This window comes from Sinocyclocheilus grahami, unplaced genomic scaffold (genome assembly GCF_001515645.1).
Source record: "Sinocyclocheilus grahami isolate Dianchi unplaced genomic scaffold, SAMN03320097.WGS_v1.1 scaffold444.1, whole genome shotgun sequence".
NCBI lineage: Eukaryota > Metazoa > Chordata > Actinopteri > Cypriniformes > Cyprinidae > Sinocyclocheilus > Sinocyclocheilus grahami.
The window spans coordinates 437,788-456,090 of record NW_015505623.1 but is presented as its reverse complement, the minus strand read 5'-3'; the positions used below and the strand labels follow the sequence as shown (position 1 = coordinate 456,090).

Below are 18,303 nucleotides of genomic sequence, written 5' to 3'. Positions count from 1 at the left end.
TGAAGTGAAGTGAAGTGACGTGACATGTGGCCAAGTATGGTTACTCATACTCGGAATTAGTGCTCTGCATTTATCCCATCCAAAGTGCACACACACAGCAGTGAACACACACACACACCGTGAACACACACCCGGCGCCCGGGGAGCAGTTGGGGGTTCGGTGCCTTGCTCAAGGGCACCTCAGTCGTGGTATTGAAGGTGGGAGAGAGCGCTGTACATTCACTCCCCCCACCTACAATCCCTGCCAGTACGAGACTCGAACCCGCAACCTTTGGGTTACGAGCCCAACTCTCTAAACATTAGGCCACGACTTCCCCGTAAAGGAATAAGATTCCTCTTTGTCCCACATGGGACATAAGGCCACTCTAAACATACATACCGACATACAAAATATATTTTTTAATGCTATATTGTTACTAAAATGGTCATGACTCTCCGTATTTCTCCGGAGAAAAGACCTTGGGAGAAACCAGGCTCAGTCAGGGGGCCAGTTCTCCTCTAATAATTTGGTCATTTTAAACGTTGTAATAAAAATTGTCCAAATTGTACATTTCAGCATCATTTTAAAAATGTACATTTTGTGCTTGTAACCCATACATGCTAATACCTATAAACAATGAAACCAGGCTGTACTTACAGATGGGGCTGTGGAGTATATTAGACAAAAAAAAAAAGATTCTAATGGTTGTTTAGAAAAAATGCATACATGGACTGTGGTGTTTTCAAACTGCTTTGCGCCATAATACTAATGTTAAATTATCCATTAAAACAGATAAGCTCACCTATGAACCCCCACGCTTTTTGATGCCATTGCGCAGAATTCAAGTGTGGCTGGGGTCTGTAAATATCAATTCTTTCATTAAATGTAAATGTCTTTATGTCATTGTCTGCAAATGTTACTGTGCAAAAAGTTGCTGTGTTTCTGAATTTCAGGTATATCTGTTTAATTATTATTTTTTTTATTAATAAAGAAGAACCTAGGACAGTTATGTAATCTTGACTACTTGTTCAAATCTAAAACACATACACACACATATAAACAGACACACAGAGCTACCATTGTCTTGCATACAGTGCATGGAAGAGCTCATGCATACAGTACATGGAAGAGCTCATGCATGTAGACGTGTTGTTTTTAAAGAAAAGGCTAATTAAGTAGAAAACCCCTCCTCAAACCTCTTTTCCCACCCATTATGGCCGCCACACTGGCTCCAATGCACATGCTAAGTGTGGAATGCGGCCATTTCCTCCCTCTCTAGAAAGACAAAGAGAATCAATGGCGAGATAGTCTTCCCCCCTCTCCTTAACCTTCAGTCTTGTTCTTTCTAATGAATAATGCCTCTCTTGATATTACACATTCACCTTTATGGTGGAAAAGAAATGCTAATGTTTAAAGCCTAATTACATCATTAGAGAAGAAATGGCAGCTTTTGACACATTTCGATGGTGATTTGTTTCTGACTATACATATAAGAATATAAGTAAAAAAATATAAGTAAAAATAGCAAAGCATTTTCATTTTATAGCTGCACCAACAGGAACTAAATAATAATAGGATATCGATATCTAAATGAAATGGGTGGATAGGCAAATGAGAAGAATAGCATAACCTGCTGTTTTTGTAACTGCCATGCAAATTAACTATTTTTACCATTCTAAATAAAAAGTGTGTTTATGTATTTGCATATTGCCATAAAAAGAAACAGATCGGTGGATGTGATATGAATGGAGTCCAACCGTCTACTCAACAAGTGCGGGCTTGATTTTTACACACAGCTGCCGCTCACAAAATGCAAGGACTTTCTAACTTTCCAGTGTGTCTTCTCCAGAGCAGGTGCTGGTGTATTCATCTCAAAAATAAATTTAGGACTGATTGTTTTCAATAATAATATACAACGTTCATTCATTTGTGTTACACAGTTTTAACACAAACTTAATTTTGAAACAAAATAAATCAATGACAATTTAAATAAATTAAACCAGTTAGAATGGGATTTAAATAGTACTAATAAACCAAATGTGTTTGAAATTTGTATATTTATCACCAAAAAGCCAAACCAATCTCATACATTTTGACTAATTGAATCTTGCTTGTTCCACAGACATAATTACACAATGTTCATACTTTTTAACTGATTAAATGTAATTGTTTTCACAATTAAACAATTAATGCTGATTCTATGTTTGTTTTTAATCTATTTTATTAATAAAAAAATGTAGATGATAGTACATTATGCGTTTTATTCAAAATAGCAGTACAAAATAAACTATTTTGTAATAATAGAGTTAAACAAAATCTCAAAAAAAAAACACTATGGTTAATGTCTCTTCTCTCACTTTAATACCTGTAAGCATCTGTATTCAAATGAAATGTCCCCAAATACAATGTTCATACTTCGGGAAAACTTAGAATGAAATTTGCAAATTCACAATAATAATTTTGCCACTCGCACACAAACAAACTTTCCTTACCAACGGATTTCTGTATTATCTCATTTTGTCGTTGCCTGTAAATATCTGTTTGTACACCATGAATTAGCTATGATTAATAAATGTGTCGTGTGGTGCGTGAGAAAACAAGGGTGTGCGTTGTGGGAGACGGGATCAGGCGTGTGTGTTTGTGAATAGAGTGTTTGTGTAAAGTGTGTAAGGGAGGTGTAGGGTATATGAGCAGATGGTAGGCCTCTCCCCTGTAATGTCTGCTTCAGACAGAACAATACGTCTCTCTTTCTGAGGCATGGTTAAGGGGTGGAAGAGGATTGCTCTGCATGGACAGCTGGTTGGCAGCATGCCTCAAACGCACATACAGACACCCCCTCCCCATCACCCGCACAGACACACTCAGCAATTAACTGGCACGGGCCACAGCTTAAATATTGACCAGCCCAGAGCAAACAAAAGACCTTCAAATCAGGTCTCGAATGGCTCATGATCTATATTTTTCTCTTATACATTTTTCTGATTCGTTCTCCTGCTTGTCATATATTTTTAACACATATACTTTAGCATAACAATTCTCATATAAAGCATTGGTGTCTTAGAAGAATAGTTTACCCAGAAATGAAAAACTCACCCTCATGTTGCTCCAGACCTGTATGACTTTCTTCTTCAAAAAGAGAATCACAGCCTCAGTCACCATTCGCATTCTTTACATCTTTTTCCATACATTGCAAGGGAATGGTGACTGAGGTTGCAGTCTGCCTAGTATCTTTTGTGTTCCATAGAAGAAAGTCATGCTTAAATCAACATGAGGCTGAATAAATTACTTCCTATATTGTTTATGCCTGATTTGCGAGTCTTATTTTTTTATTTTTAAGAGAACTATACATTTAAGACTTGCAAATAACTATAGAAAGTAACACATTCATAAAAGTACAAATTCTCCGTGATATTTTATGTAGCCTATGTAAATCATGCATTACATAGTGCAAGTAGGCTTAATGAGCGCACTGGAACTTCAAAAGAAAGTGTAGTAAAACAGAACAACAAAGGTTACAGATCTCTGCGACTTTTACTGCATTCATCTCACCGTTACAAACAAAAACGCCTTCAAGAAGCAGGACAAATGCGCACGGGGCTGAGAGTGAATGCAGTTCCGCTTGTCTCCCCCTTCAGCAGCGCGCTCCGCTTGGAGGCGAGCGGTTCTCCCTGCGCTCCCCGAGAGGAGGCGGGGCGAGCGGCAAGCGGAATTGCTTTTGATCCCCGAGGGACTCGCAGCCTTCACATTCCGCGCATTCCAGAGGCTGTGAACAATCGGAGCTCGGTCATTTATTAGCAGAGCTCCTCCCCTCCTGAGCTCAGTCTGCTGGAGGAGCTCTCCAGACGCGCACGCAGCTCAGACATACGCATGGAAATAAAAGCCGTACTCCACGAATTTCCTTAAGGATTATATCGTTAAACAGATATACGAGTACAGAAAGACGTCCGTAACTTTAATTCGTTGTGCGATTGTGACTTGGTGAGTTTTTAAAAGTAGCTTGTTGTTGTAAACTGCCCTTTTTTATGGCACATTGCAAAGTTTCTGCCAGTGGACGATGCTTGTATACAATGTGTTTTAACGTTAATTTAATAGGCTGTACGTGTAAATTAAGATTTTATTAATTTCTTTGTGGGCTATATGTTGTAAATCCAACGTTTTTGACATGTAGGACACATGAATGTAAGCGTTTTTGTGAAATATATAACATCTGTGATGCTACATTCAGGTTGAACTACTATTAAAGAAGAGAAACTAACCAACTTGTATAATACCCCCTTGTTTATAATGCTCCTTTTGGCATATGTAAATGTATTACTACAGTTGTGATAGTAAAACAAAGATGAGACACTAGATAGGAATTTGTCTTTGTGTATATATATATATATGTATGTGTATGTATGAGGAAACCCAGTGTATGATGGGGGTTGTAGGATGGTGCCAGTGGTATTTTGGGTAAACGTGGTGTTGCTATGGGTAAAGGCAGTCAGCCTAGAAGCATGTGGAGTGAGGCACCACTCACTGGTGTTTGCTGTTGTAGTGTTGCAATATAGATGAACAATAGCAAGGATTTGCATATGAAATGTAATTTATATATATGTATATATAATAGATTTATTTTATGTTTTAAATTTTTTTTTTTTTACATCAGGTTCGCTGTCTAGTCCAAAAATCTCTCCTAACACACTATCATTGATTGCTGTCTGCAAAACAAAGACTGAAATGAGAACGGCAGAGGATTCGTCAGGCACGGTGCTGCACCGACTGATTCAAGAGCAGCTCCGTTATGGGAACCCTACTGATCCTACTCTGTTGGCCATCCAGCAGCAGGCTCTGCGTGGAGGCAGCAGCGGTGGTGGTGGTGCAGGAAGCCCTCGTTCGTCCCTGGAAAGCCTAACGCAAGAGGAATCACTTTCTCCCCAGTTGTCCACCCGGCAGGAGCCCCAGGGCCAAGAGCACCAGGGGGACTACCAGCATTCAGAGAGTCCCGTCTGCCACCTGTATCAGCTCCACACAGAGGAGCTGCCTACTTATGAGGAAGCAAAGGCTCATTCACAGTACCTGGCCTACCAGAGAGGTCAGGTAGGGCTTCTGCACGGCAGCCTGGAGACCCCTGGAGTGGTTGGAGGAGCCGAGCAGGAAGAGAGAATGTGGGATGTGAAGCGTGAGCATGCACGCTCGCTCAGTGAACACCTCATGCAGCTCTCGCTGGAGAGGAATTGTGCCCATGACAATATTCCCATGAGCTCATCGCATAGCTACCCCCAGCTCTCCAATAACCACTCTGGTCCTGTTGTGAACGAGAGGTCGATTCATGAGCCAGACCAACGCGGTCCACCCCCGGAGTACCCCTTCATGGTCAGATCCCCTGGATATATGCTTGTTCACTCACAGGAACATGGGCATTATTACAAAGAGCCTCCCCCTGCTTTACACTCACAGCATCACAGGTACATTCAACTGGTATTTTGCTAATTTATATTTCATTTAGGTACATTGAGGGTGCTTTGGCATACTAATGGTTTTTATTTATCTCTATCAGGTTATTTCCAACCCAGTCGCAAGCGCCTTGCCATAGCGGCCTGCCCTCGTTGACCCCTGCTGGCCAGGATGTCATTGTTGGAGGATACAGCATCCCGGTGAACAACTGCCAAATAGAGCAGCTCATTAAAGAGAACGAGAGACTGAGAGGAGAAGTAGAGAGCTACAGTGAGAAGGCAGCAAGGCTTCAGAAGGTAAGAGAGGACTCTTTGTTCCTTCTTAGAAACCTCCCAGAACTGTTATATTCTTAGTATGACCCCACATATTGCCATGGATGCCAAAAAGAGGCAGCCGTGGCCTTTGATTTTGATCTCAGAAATGACCTACAAAGGGTGTGGAAACAAGAAATCATTGTGTACTGGTGTCTTCTAGCCACCACATTCTAAGGAGATTAGCCCTCTTGCCGTGTAGGAATGCGTGCAAGGGAAAGGATCAGAAGGATTTCGATTTAATTTGAAAAGCACTCATTCGTAGTGACTGAGTTAAAATTCCCAGTAACTTATTTAGCATGTGAAACAACATTGAATTTACCCATGCCTGCAATGCCAAGCATTTTTTTTGTAACGTGATAATGTCATCACTTAAATACCAGAGTCTCATGCCAGAATAAGGGGAGAAAAACAGGTTTATTTTATTTTGCATTTGTTTTGCAAAGGTTTATTGGGTCTTGCATATGTCGTTCAGTTATTTCAGTTTAGATTACACATAGTTCTTGCAATCAGAACAACTGTATTCTTAAAAGAATGCCATACTATAACAGATCATGGGTCATGAAGATCAAGTTACCTTCATACAGAACTATAAATTGTAAATCGGAAAACTCCAAAGGGGAGGGCCTCCCTGGGTTGTTCTGTTGGCCTCTTTATTAGGATTCCAATGGGATGCCAATAGGAGCAGATGTCTTCACTCATCTCAGTGTCTGCGAATGAAGAAGGGGCTTTGCGTAGCCCACAGCTGACAGACTGGGCTGCGAAGAGTAACAACCAGACCCCACAGCTGGATTACCTGACTGAATGGCCCCTTTCATTTTCACTCTTGAACAGAATCCCACATAGCACCCAGGGTTCTGCTTAAGAATTTAATAACACATTCATTTCATATAGGTAGTTTTTAAGTAAAAACTATGATTTTAAAGAAATCCGTGAGATTTCTCATCTTAGTGTTCTGTAATGGCAGTTTAAACCTTTATGATTAGTTTGTTTTGGAAAAATTTGCTCTTTCATGAGGCATTTTCTGCGTCACAAATGCCATACAGGTGCATATAGTGTGATGTGAAGTACTGTTCTTGTCTCTGTGAATGGTAAGCCTTCAACACACACTTTTCCTTTGTTCCCCACGTTTGCCTTTGGCATCCCACCCTGTAGGGAGACGAATGTGCAGACACCTGGGACTCATAAGTGTTCTTTCTGGAATGTTGATTCCATTCCCAGTCCCTAAAGAGCTCTGTGAGGGTGATTCACTTGTGGGCAAGCACCACTAAATGCTCAGCCAAGCACATTCTTCCCTCTTTCCCTTTCTTTCCAGAATTGATTTAGTCTATCTGTCATTCTTGCTCTCTGATCCTTGTTTCAGTATGTTTAGGTGTAAGAAACAGTGTAGTTGACCCAAAAATGGAAATTCTTGCATATACTCACCCTCATGTTGTTTCAAATCTGTGTGACATCCGTCCTTCCACGGAACACAAAAGGAGATACTTGGTATATAATGCCCAACTTGTACTTTTCCCTACAGTGAAAGTGAATGGGAACCAGGAACTGATGAGTTCCTATGGGTTAAAAAGTAACGGTGGATATTAAAATGTCTTTCTCCTCTCTTTCAGCTCGAACAGGAGATTCAGAGGATATCGGAGGCTTATGAGACTCTTATGAAAGGATCTGCAAAGAGAGAAAGCCTTGAGAAAACCATGAGGAACAAGCTTGAGAGTGAGATCAAGCGACTTCATGACTTCAACAGAGATCTCAGGGGTAAGATTGTTCACATAGCTGAGTAATTGTCTTAAATATGAGCTACATGTTTAGGTATGAGGCGATTAATACTAATTGTTGACTCCCACATTAGACCGCCTGGAAACCACCAACAAACAGAGAGCAGCCATGGAAGCTGAAGACAAGAGTCGGCATGTCTTCGCTAAACTGGTTGAGCAAAGTAAGAATTCCCCTTTGCTTCTCTATAAATGATCTTTCTCCCAATGTGCGGTCAACCATGCAAGCAGCCCCAGCTGTTCCCACTGAGTTTTATATTTATGTTGTAGGCATAACTATTCATTCCTCTAACAATAATGCAAGAAATTAGGTTTCAGTGAATAGCTGGTTAGGTACACGCTGTATTCTTCATCTCAGATAGTTGCTTTTGGAATTCGACCACCAACCATTATTAACGCTAAGTAAATGAGACCTGGATTCCTGAAATATTTTCAGGTATTTTGGGAAAAATTCATCCTCCTGGAATGCTTTCCAACAGCCCCCACCATTATTTGAGCTTCTGAGGCCCTAAGCAACCCCTTGTTATGCCCTATGCACTGGCTCTCCATTTTTGGTCATATTAGTGCTAAAGAATTTAGAGATGTGGTAGGGTAAATCGGATTTGTTTTGCTAATCCTAATAGGGATTGTTGTTGTTGTTCAGCATTTGATTTGACCCTTTTGGAATGGTCTTTTTTTCTGTTCCCCAAGGATAGAATATTAAGTGATCCTTCATATTTGCGTAATAAAATTAGTTTAAATCCAAAACAGAAGAGTTTTGTCCAAATTCTGGATGTTTAAAATTTCTTTGCGAGCCAACACACAGTTCCACAGAAGCTTGTCCAAGCCACGATTCAGCACCTCTGAAGACTTGTAACGATGTATTACAATTACAATTTATGACCTTGTGGAGCTATTTGCTTTACATGTTTACTGCCTGGCTCAGATGCATTCCAGAGATCCAGTTGGTACAAAGACGTGCCTGTGTGCGTAAGTGGATAAGAGGAAGTCTGCATTCCATCCAAAGGCATTTGTTTTGGGTTGTATAATCAGAGTAGGAGTGAAATGGAAGACTGATGGCTGTATAATTTGTTTTCTATCTCTCAAGGCATTCAAAGTGACCCCAAAATTAGTGAACTTGGCTTTAGTATGTCCCTTTTCAGTGTGCCAAGTCATCTTAGAGCTTTTGAGGAATTTAGCTTTCCAAATGAGAATTCATTGAATCGCTTTTTTGATCTGGGAATTCTAAAGCAGTCTGCGGTGTAGGTCAAAGGACACTCGGAAACTCGACCACTCCCCTGCAAACCCAGACAGATATGTGTAAATCAAGCATGCCTCTTTTGTTCCAGACTTTGTGGGAAGCTTATCCCCTGAGAATTTGTTAGAATGAGACTACAGCCCAGAGAATGCTCTGGACACACCCCAGTCCTACAGCACAGTCATTCATTTTGTGGCCTGTGTAACAACTAAGCATGATGACAGAACAGAAAGCATTGCTTGTACCCTATGTAGTAAGTTGTCATGGTACATAGTTCTCACAGTGTTTTTTTCTCGTTCTCTCCATAGATGAAGATCACCTTCGCGAGCGGGAACTTCTGGAAAAAGAGTTGCAGCATCTGCGGGTCTCAGGAGAAGAATGGAAGAGGCGGCGAGAGGCCTCGGAGCAAGCGCTGATGTCCGCTCAGACACGAAATAGGCAGCTGGAAGAAGAGTTACGCAGGAAAAGAGCGTATGTGGAGAAGGTGGAGAGAATGCAGAGTGCCCTTGCACAGTTGCAGGCGGCATGTGAGAAGAGGGAGGCACTGGAGCTACGACTGCGGACCAGACTGGAGCAGGAGCTCAAGAGCCTGAGAGCACGGCAGGTAAAAAAAGATGACATCTGTTTGCCCGACTGGTGAGAAAATGTTTTGGGCTTGACGAGTAAACCTCTTCTTTCTCTTTTAGTGGCAGACTCAAGCCCAGCAAACGAGTCCTGGGTCCTACTCGGACCTTAACATGTCATCTCTGCATCAGCAGCTGAGGGAGAGAGAGGAGCAGGTTCTGGCGCTGGAGGCTGACATAACCCGCTGGGAGCAAAAGTATCTTGAGGAGAGCACGATGCGTCAATTTGCCATGGATGCCGCTGCTACTGCTGCAGCTCAGAGGTGAGTCGCAACAGAAGTGATAGAAGCTTTGCCTAAAAGGACAGGAAATGGGAATTTGACACAAAGTTTGTATACTCTTGTATAACTGTAATGCTCTTTTCAGGGATACAACAATCATCAACCATTCACCTCGCCATTCACCCAATAGCAGCTTCAATGAGGACCTGCCATCCCCCAACCACAGGCATCAGGAGATGGAAAACCGGTATGTCCACTATTACATTCTCTATCCACAAGTGGAAAGTTATTCAAATTTTGTTAGCAAAATTTACTGTTTCGTTTCCAATTGTGTCCATGTGCTGTATCTCAAAGTAGTATGTTTTATCAGGATTCGGGCGCTTTATGCTCAGCTTTTGGAGAAGGATGCCATTATAAAGGTCATGCAGCAGCGGTCACGGCGAGAGCAAGTCCGATCTGAGTCGCAAGGCCTACGACCTGCTCGATCTGTTCCCTCCATCAACACGGTTGCCACAGCTAGCACCACCCAAACCAAAGGTGAGCATAGTAGCCATAGCCAGTGGTTTCCAATCCTGCCTCTGGAAGGACACCTTCCTGCAGAGTTTAGCTCTGACATACCTGCCTGGAAGTTTCTAGTAATCCTGAAAACCTTGATAAGATGGTTCAAGTGTCTTTTAATTAGGGTTGTAGCTAAAATCTGCATGACATTGACCATCCAGGAGCAGGATTGGACACCCCTGCTATATGTCTGTAACATATCTGAACCAAAAATGACACATACTTTCAACTGGACAACTGGCAGCTTCTTTACTTAGCGTCTATGTAATGTCGCCAAGAAAGAATGTGCCAACCAAAATAAAATGCATTCCCGAAATAGTCTACATCTTGTGAAACGGAATGCATATCGCTGTTCTCTAGAATAGATTCTCCAGAACAGTAAAGGGAGTTTACAGGATGGCAAATGTTTGCGTGGTGGTATGCCTATGTTGGAACCGGTAATTAAACTGCTTCCTTTTCCGTCTGCGATTTTTAGGGAAGAGCCTCTCGGATGACCAGACAACAGCTGCGTCATTGCCCCCGTTGCCCCATCCTCTCACCAAAACCCAGTGTCGAGACCGCAGTACCCAGTGTGAAGAGCCTTCAGACGAGTCCAATCCTAAAACAGAACCTTCCATTGCTCCCAGTTCTGGTGTGTAAACTTGTACATAAACCCATCTTCACTTGTCACTTACTATGTTTATTTGGTATTTCTGGAGCAGCTTGAGAAGTTTTGTTGATTGACATATGATGTGGCAAATCTAATATGTAGTATCAGGTGACAAAGACGATGCTAAACGGTTAGAACTTCTGTAATAGTGGTGCATACTTGCCCTTTTGAACCAGAGTGGTTAAAGAGTAACCTGAGCACCATGTCAGAGCAGCGATTTGGGAGTGAACACAAATAAAACATAGTCAAAGTTTTGTAAAACTTCCTGCATTATTTGCTCTCCAGGCATTGGCCAGCAAAGCTGAAGATCTTGTATTTCGTTACAGATTCCACTCCTCTCAACACAACTCCGATTAGCAGCGCTGTTGAAAAAGATATGGTGGAGATTCTCATCTGAGATGAACAATGTTCAGCTTGATGCTGCCTGCTGTCTTATGCACAAAATATTCTCTCCTTGGGGCTCCATCTGAGGACCAACCATATCAAGAGAAGCTGTGCTTGCTTTGAGAAGGAGCTCACCATTGAAGCCGGTCAGTTTTGTATCAGACAGAGAGAAGAACGGATAGTGGGAGTAACCTAAAGCTGATCCTCGGTGAAGGAGAGCTGAGCTCTCTTGACAGTTCCTCCATATGTTAAATGACAGTGTTTCATCTCAGCTGGTGACTCTCAACCTGGACTGTGAGATCTATGGTCTGAATGTGAAGTACATGGACAGTCCTCTGCAGAGCTCCAAAAAGCTTTTTAAGTGCTTATAAAACACATAGTATATGTTGATGTTCTTTGTATTTATGAGTATTGCTGCTGACTGTGAGACAATGGAGAAATAGGAAGAAATATCCCACTGTTGTGAAACTTTTGTTTTTGCATTCGCTTTCCTTTAAGGAACAACCAAGGGCAGTGTTTTTTTTTTTAACCAACTAAGTATACCAACCCATGTAAGACTATATCCCACATTCCATAGATAAATGCACAGACAAATATATCTCTAACTTTACATGCTCCATGTATAGTAGATGTACCATCGCAACTGCTTCATTCTTAAATATCAAGAAAAAAATTGTTTGGATTGTAGGAGGCTAAATACAGTTTGAACCTGGAGGCCTGGAATTAGACAATTTACCAGAATAGTTGGGTAAATTATCATTACAGTTGGCGTTCTTACTATAACTGACTGACAGCGGGTGCTTCTGGCTCCCTGATTTAAGTAGAGGAATGGGAAGCCTCTTTTCATGGACAGTGGATGGGTACATGTTCTTTTAGTGACACTTAGGGTAAATGTTACCCTTAGGCGGGACGGGGCTGATGTTTTAGATGCCATATTATTATTATTATTATTATTATTTTGCGCCCATAACTGCAACCATCATGCTTGCCATTCCCTCGCAGACAAGCCAGAGCTAATCTTCCCACATTCCTCCATGGCGGAATGCCCCTGCTCAGAGGAAAAAGGCTATCTGCAGTCTGACCTTTGGCCTTAGAACGGCTAGCATTTAGACTACCATCCCTTTTTGGATCGGTTTATTTCCATAGTGCTGCAGTAGCTGGTTCTACTGTAAGCGTATTTGATTATGTGACTCAAAGGTTCTCCAATGTAGCAACTGTGACTAGCCTTGATTTCTGAGACGGAGACTTTTCTGCTTGTTCTCAATCAAGACTACACTTGCGTTATGGTGGGATAATGGTATAAACCGTTACCGTGAAAACAAATCTTATCTATGTGGGTAATAAGTATCATACCATGTTAATTTAACCTTTCTCACTATCATTAAATGCTACTTTTATTTTCCTATTGGCTCTGATACAAAGCGCTTGCTGGTCAGTGCTTCGTAGTGAAGTCATGCTTGTTTTGTTCATTACTTTGACTGTTTACAGAAAGGGCTTTTGAAACGAGAGAATTTAATATATTTTGTATATTATTTTACTTTTTGGTATTTAGTAATGTGAACATGCCAAAGATTTGCATTACAATTAAATTATATAATAAAAGTATGCACATTAGCGACGTGAAATTCGCTAACTCGTTGACCCATATTTGGACATTGCTGTGAACTTCAAGAAAGGGGAATTGTTTTGTATGTCATTAACATTTCAGTCATTTGAATAAAACTTTAATATATATCTTTACAAAGACAATGTGTCAGCTGGTTTGTGTCTTAACTGAAAATACAGATGCTTTTAGAGGGAGGTATGAGCGGTGTGTCCTCCTGAGATGTTTCATATGTGCAAACTGCTCTTATCCGTGTCCCTTCTTTGACATGAATGACAGCTTTCTTTCCAAGCACAAGGGAGCCTTATTCACAACAGCAAAACAATTCTGCCACCTGCTTCAGTGTTGGCAAGCAGTTTTCGTAAAAAGAGAGAACGCATTCCAACTCTGCTCTCAAAGCCACAAAAAGAACATTCCTCTCATCAACTGTGCAAATGTTCAAATGGAAGATGTGCAAAAATTTGTAGTACAGACCAAACACCAATAAATACTCAAAAGCAGAGTGATTTACCAAAAGCTGAGAATACAATTATGAAAGTCACCAGTACTGTTTTGTGGCTTTGCAAATTAAGATGTAATTCTAGTCTCGAGAGGTGCATCCAGAATTCTGAGTAGGTACTATATTTGAGAGGAAACAAACTTCACGACCTGCGGCCGTATTGTCATTTTCATCAGTTGCATTGATTCTCTGCCATTCACAACTCCACTACAATGGCATCAGATGTGCACTTCAGAATCTCGGTGGAAGTAGGTCATCTAGGTACTTTTTACCTACTGTTTTGAATACTATAAATTCAGACATAGTTCTCTTTTCACATACTGTTTTTCACCTACTATACAGCAGGAAAAATAGGCATATTCGAATGCAGGGTAGGACATTTAACTGCCTTAGGCAAATTAGAGCTAACCAGACAAGGGTCTCAACAGTTTGGAACGCTTTGCAAGCCAAATCGATTCAAAGCTACATAGCTCAACATCAAGAGGAATTTGCCCCCTGGTAGAGTAAAACATGTTAAAGCATTCCATTCCAAATGGGGAAGAAGAGAGATGTCTGACATAAGAAGTAGAGCTGAAATGCTGTTCTTGTTTTTTAGCACCCAGAGGAAAATTCTATACAGATGTTGATATTTCATAACTCAGAAGGCTTAGTGCAGTTCTCAGTTCAGTTATATATTTTTAAATTTACAGTTTTGTCTCCGATGTTTCTCCAAAAAATAAACACAGACAAATGAGACGGCTGACAAAATAAGAAAATAGCGCTATTAAATAGCTAAGTTTATAGCACAGCTATAGGTAATTCAATGAGAATTTTTCATACTGAAAATTTGCAGACTTCCATCACAACAAAGTTTGAGTCATTATTGCAGGGTTTCTCAACTATTGTCATTTGAGGTCCATGGTCCTGCAGAGTTTATCTCCAAACTCACCTGACTGTAATTTTCTAGTAATCCTGAAGACCTTGATTTTCTTGTTCAGGTGTGTTTTATCAAGTTTGGAGATAAACTTCAGGATCTCCAGAACCAGAAATGAGAAACTCTGCAATGTTGAGATGTTATTTAAAAACTCAAGAGCAGGAGGGCCACTGGTCTGCAAAGTTTTGCCCCAAACCTAATCAAAGATCCCCCCCCAGCCAGCCAGCTAGCTAGCTGATCGAAGTCTGCAATCTAACTTGAAAAGTACAGGTAGGTGATTTTGATCAGGGTTTGAACTACAGTGCCAGATTTAAGGAACCCTGCTCTACGGGAGATTACTTGGGTCTTTTTAGGAACTTTTTGAGAGACAGGAGCCTCATGCAGAAATCTCACTTTTCATATTTAATCTCATTGCTGTCTAGGAGTAACAACCAGAGTGAGTGTCTATAAGGCACAAACCTGTATGAAAAATGTGCCTGGTAGAGTTTCACCTTTCCTCCCTGCTTTGTCAGCAACATTAATCCCTTAAGAACTTTGACTTCCAAGTTCTGTTCATCAGCAGCATTTTTGAAATAGTTTTCTGAAGAATGTAGACAAATGATTCATTGTATAATAGCAGCCTTTTTGGTGTTGGTTCCAGCCTGCCAACTCAATGCATTCATGTTTCAGGATAAACTTCCTTGTAGTATTCATTAGTATGATGATCCTCACACACACCCTGAGCAAAATGATTACTTATGTGCATTAAAAGCTGTGGGCAATCTATACCGTGTTAAATAAGTCCACTGAGAAGGGGACTGTGTGTGCTTTTCAGTGGGTTTCTGTTTTCATGATAAATATTTTGCCTCACATGCCTCCCTCGGTAGGTGTGAGCTGGCATTCCATAAATGCTTTGCGAGATACCTGGCTGATGGGTTTACATGTGACGGATCAGTGTGACTTTCCTCAGCTGAAGGAGTACAGATGCAAGGAATGCTCCCGCTGGAATGTATCTCTCCTCAGGGGGCTCCAGTACACTTCAAGTTCAACCAATGGCCTGGTGTGTTAGCAGTCACCTCCTTCCACTACCAGAAATATCACTGTCCATTGCTGGGCTTATAAACTGTTTTGATGCCACTGTGCCTTTGTCACTTAAAGCAGTTCTTGTCTCACTTGTACGGTCTTGTTCATTTCTGGTGTTCTGTTTAGATGAGGGATCAGATTGGTGGACTAAGAGCTTCAACATCTGTTAGTGTGCATACTAAGATATCACGCTGTTCCATGGGGAATGTCATTCTTGGCACTCTGCTTGTTTTAGCAGGCTTCCCAGGCTCCCCAAATTTGAGAGGAAACATCAGGAACAGTCCATTCCAGAAACATCTGCAATTTGAAAATGTAAAAGCCTTGTTGAGGACCTCTGCAGTTTCTTCTGTAATGCAATGCTACTGCTGTAGATGGTGTTCAGAGTTTGTCATAGTAAATTATGTGGTTTATGGCATCAGTCAATACCTAAAGTGATAGTTTGCCCAAAAATGAAGATTCTGTCATTTACTTACCCTCATGTCATTCTAAAACTGTATGACTGACTGACTTCTGTGGAACAAAGAATTTTTTTTTTTAAGAGATGTCCCAAAGTTCTTCAAAATATCTTTTGTGTCCCACTGAAGAATGAAATGCATAAAGGTTTTCTTATTACATGATTAAGTATGATAGCCATCATGAAAATGGTTCCCATCAATGTTCAGAATAGTTTTTCCAGTGATGCCCTCACTGACTCAGCAAATGAAAAGCACATTGTTAATATTGGCCTTTACAGATGTTCCAAAGATCTTAGTAACATGTTCTTGGTTAAGGACCTTAGTAACACATACCTAGGAAAATGATTCAATAAGTAAAATGTAGTGTTTTCCATCAGTTTCCATAGAGACTCACCGAGATTCCAAAACCTCCAGGAGTGTGGATGGAATAAATTTCCCTCACTGACTCTTTCCCCTTTCCTTTCCAAAGAAGGTTACAGTCATCTATTATGTCTCTTTTACAAGATGTAATATAAGTTTCTAGTGACCCCAGAACATGCCTGAGAAGTTTCAGCTTATAATTCCCCACAAATCATTTATTATACCATGCTGGAGCAGAGTTAAAGATCTTTTTTTTTTTTTTTTTTGTGAGAGTCTCTCTGATTGGTGAAATTCCTCTACAGCATCATGGGTAATGTAGTTTTTCACCACATATTCAGCAATTAAAGATTATTTTTTAAAAAATGAGTTAAATTAATGTGAATAAACGAGTTCAACAAAAGCATATAGAATCGATTAACAACCTCAGAGCTCACGACATGTCTGTCTTTAAAAGGTTTGTCAGTTACGGTTTAAAATCAATTTACCTATGGAGAAAATTAATGGAATTTTTATTTCTGGAACCAGCTTCCGGCACTGTATAGCTTGTGCCTCGGTTACTACAGCAGCAACAAACAAACATCTGTTTGTTTTTGATTGATGTCTATCATGCTCGCGTGACATTTGCAGTTCTTCATCATGAGAAGTTTATTTATTGTATGTGTTTTAAAAAGTAACTACGTGCACGTTTTTCTGAGAACACATGAACTGCATGCGACAAATACTGTAAACACAGTTGGTTAGGAACGTAAACAGCTGCATGTGTATCAGTATGTTTACTGCGAAACAGTAGCTGTGTCCCAAATGATGCACTATACTTTATGCATTCATACTCTATGTACTTATGCCCTTAGGTGTTCATGCTTCCTTCTGCTGACCAGCTTTTTGAAGATGCTGATTTAATTTTCCAGCATGATTTGGCATCTGCCCACACTGCTAAAAGCACCAAAAGTTGGTTAAATGACCATGGTGTTGGTGTGCTTGACTGGCCAGCAAACTCACCAGACCTGAATCCCATAGAGAATCTAAGGGGGATTGTCAAGAGGAAAATGAGAAACAAGAGACCAAAAAATGCAGATGAGCTGAAGGCCACTGTCAAAGAAACCTGGGCTTCCAAACCACCTCAGCAGTGCCCCAAACTGATCACCTCTATGCCATGCCGAATTGAGGCAGTAATTAAATCAAAAGGAGCCCCTACCAAGTATTGAGTACATGTACAGTAAATGAACATACTTTCCAGAAGGCCAACAATTCACTAAAAATGTTTTTTTTATTGGTCTTATGAAGTATTCTAATTTGTTGAGATAGTGAATTGGTGGGTTTTTGTTCAATGTGAGCCAAAATCATCACAATTAAAAGAACCAAAGACTTAAACTACTTCAGTCTGTGTGCATTGAATTTATTTAATACACGAGTTTCACAATTTGAGTTGAATTACTGAAATTAACTTTTCCACTTCATTCTAATTTATTGAGATGCACCTGTATTCTGCCAAGATCAACCATGTAGTGTATGAATTATATAAGGCTATTTTGTCATTTTGTAATCGGAGTCTGATAGCCCCTCCCCCTTCGCTACATAATTAACGTGCATCAAGCACACTTATTTTTTTATTTATTTTTGGGTTATTTAATTGCATCATCCGGGTAATTAAAGTGCACTTTTTCTTTTTGGAATTTTCAGTGAGAACACTCTACTCGCACTGTTTATACTAGAAAAAAATCATAGAATAGTGCATAAGTACGCGATTTGCGAAGCACCTAGTGTCTCTTGGACATAGCAACAACACACTACTAACACATCTCAACCAGGTGCCTTGTCCAAATAACCACACTTGCGGTCTTTGCACTTGACCACTTGACTACTTATGACATATTTCCTGTATTTGGCCCAAGTGTTCAAGTGAGCATGAAGACCGCAAGTGTGTGTACAACTTTTCATTACCTGATGGGACACACTAGTTGTTACGTATCCGGTCCATGAACTTCCGTCTGCTAGCCATCAGAGGTCACCCTTTCCACTTCATTGACTCTCGCACTCCACTGTTGCATATCACCCTGGACTACATATCCCATCATTCATTATACTGATTACACACAGCACTGATTGCACACAGCTGTTTCATATCACTCACTCACTATTTAACACTCATTCTCACTCCTTTCTAAGTGCCGAGTATTGTATGCGCTTATTGCCAGCAGTGATAGCTACGCTACAGAGCCTAGCCTAGCCTAGTCTTGTCT

General features: G+C 40.7%; 1 protein-coding gene across 1 annotated transcript; it reads left to right on the top strand.

The window, feature by feature from the left end:
* The first annotated feature begins 3,429 nt into the window (after positions 1 to 3,429).
* Positions 3,430 to 12,911, top strand: LOC107552270 (angiomotin-like 2a). Its single transcript, XM_016234130.1, has 11 exons — positions 3,430 to 3,958; positions 4,629 to 5,427; positions 5,520 to 5,712; positions 7,338 to 7,482; positions 7,577 to 7,663; positions 9,045 to 9,340; positions 9,423 to 9,622; positions 9,726 to 9,827; positions 9,951 to 10,117; positions 10,614 to 10,769; positions 11,114 to 12,911. Exons 2-11 carry the CDS (start codon positions 4,700 to 4,702, stop codon positions 11,182 to 11,184), a joined length of 2,145 nt encoding a protein of 714 aa, XP_016089616.1. The 5' UTR covers positions 3,430 to 3,958; positions 4,629 to 4,699; the 3' UTR covers positions 11,185 to 12,911.
* Positions 12,912 to 18,303: the final 5,392 nt, after the last annotated feature.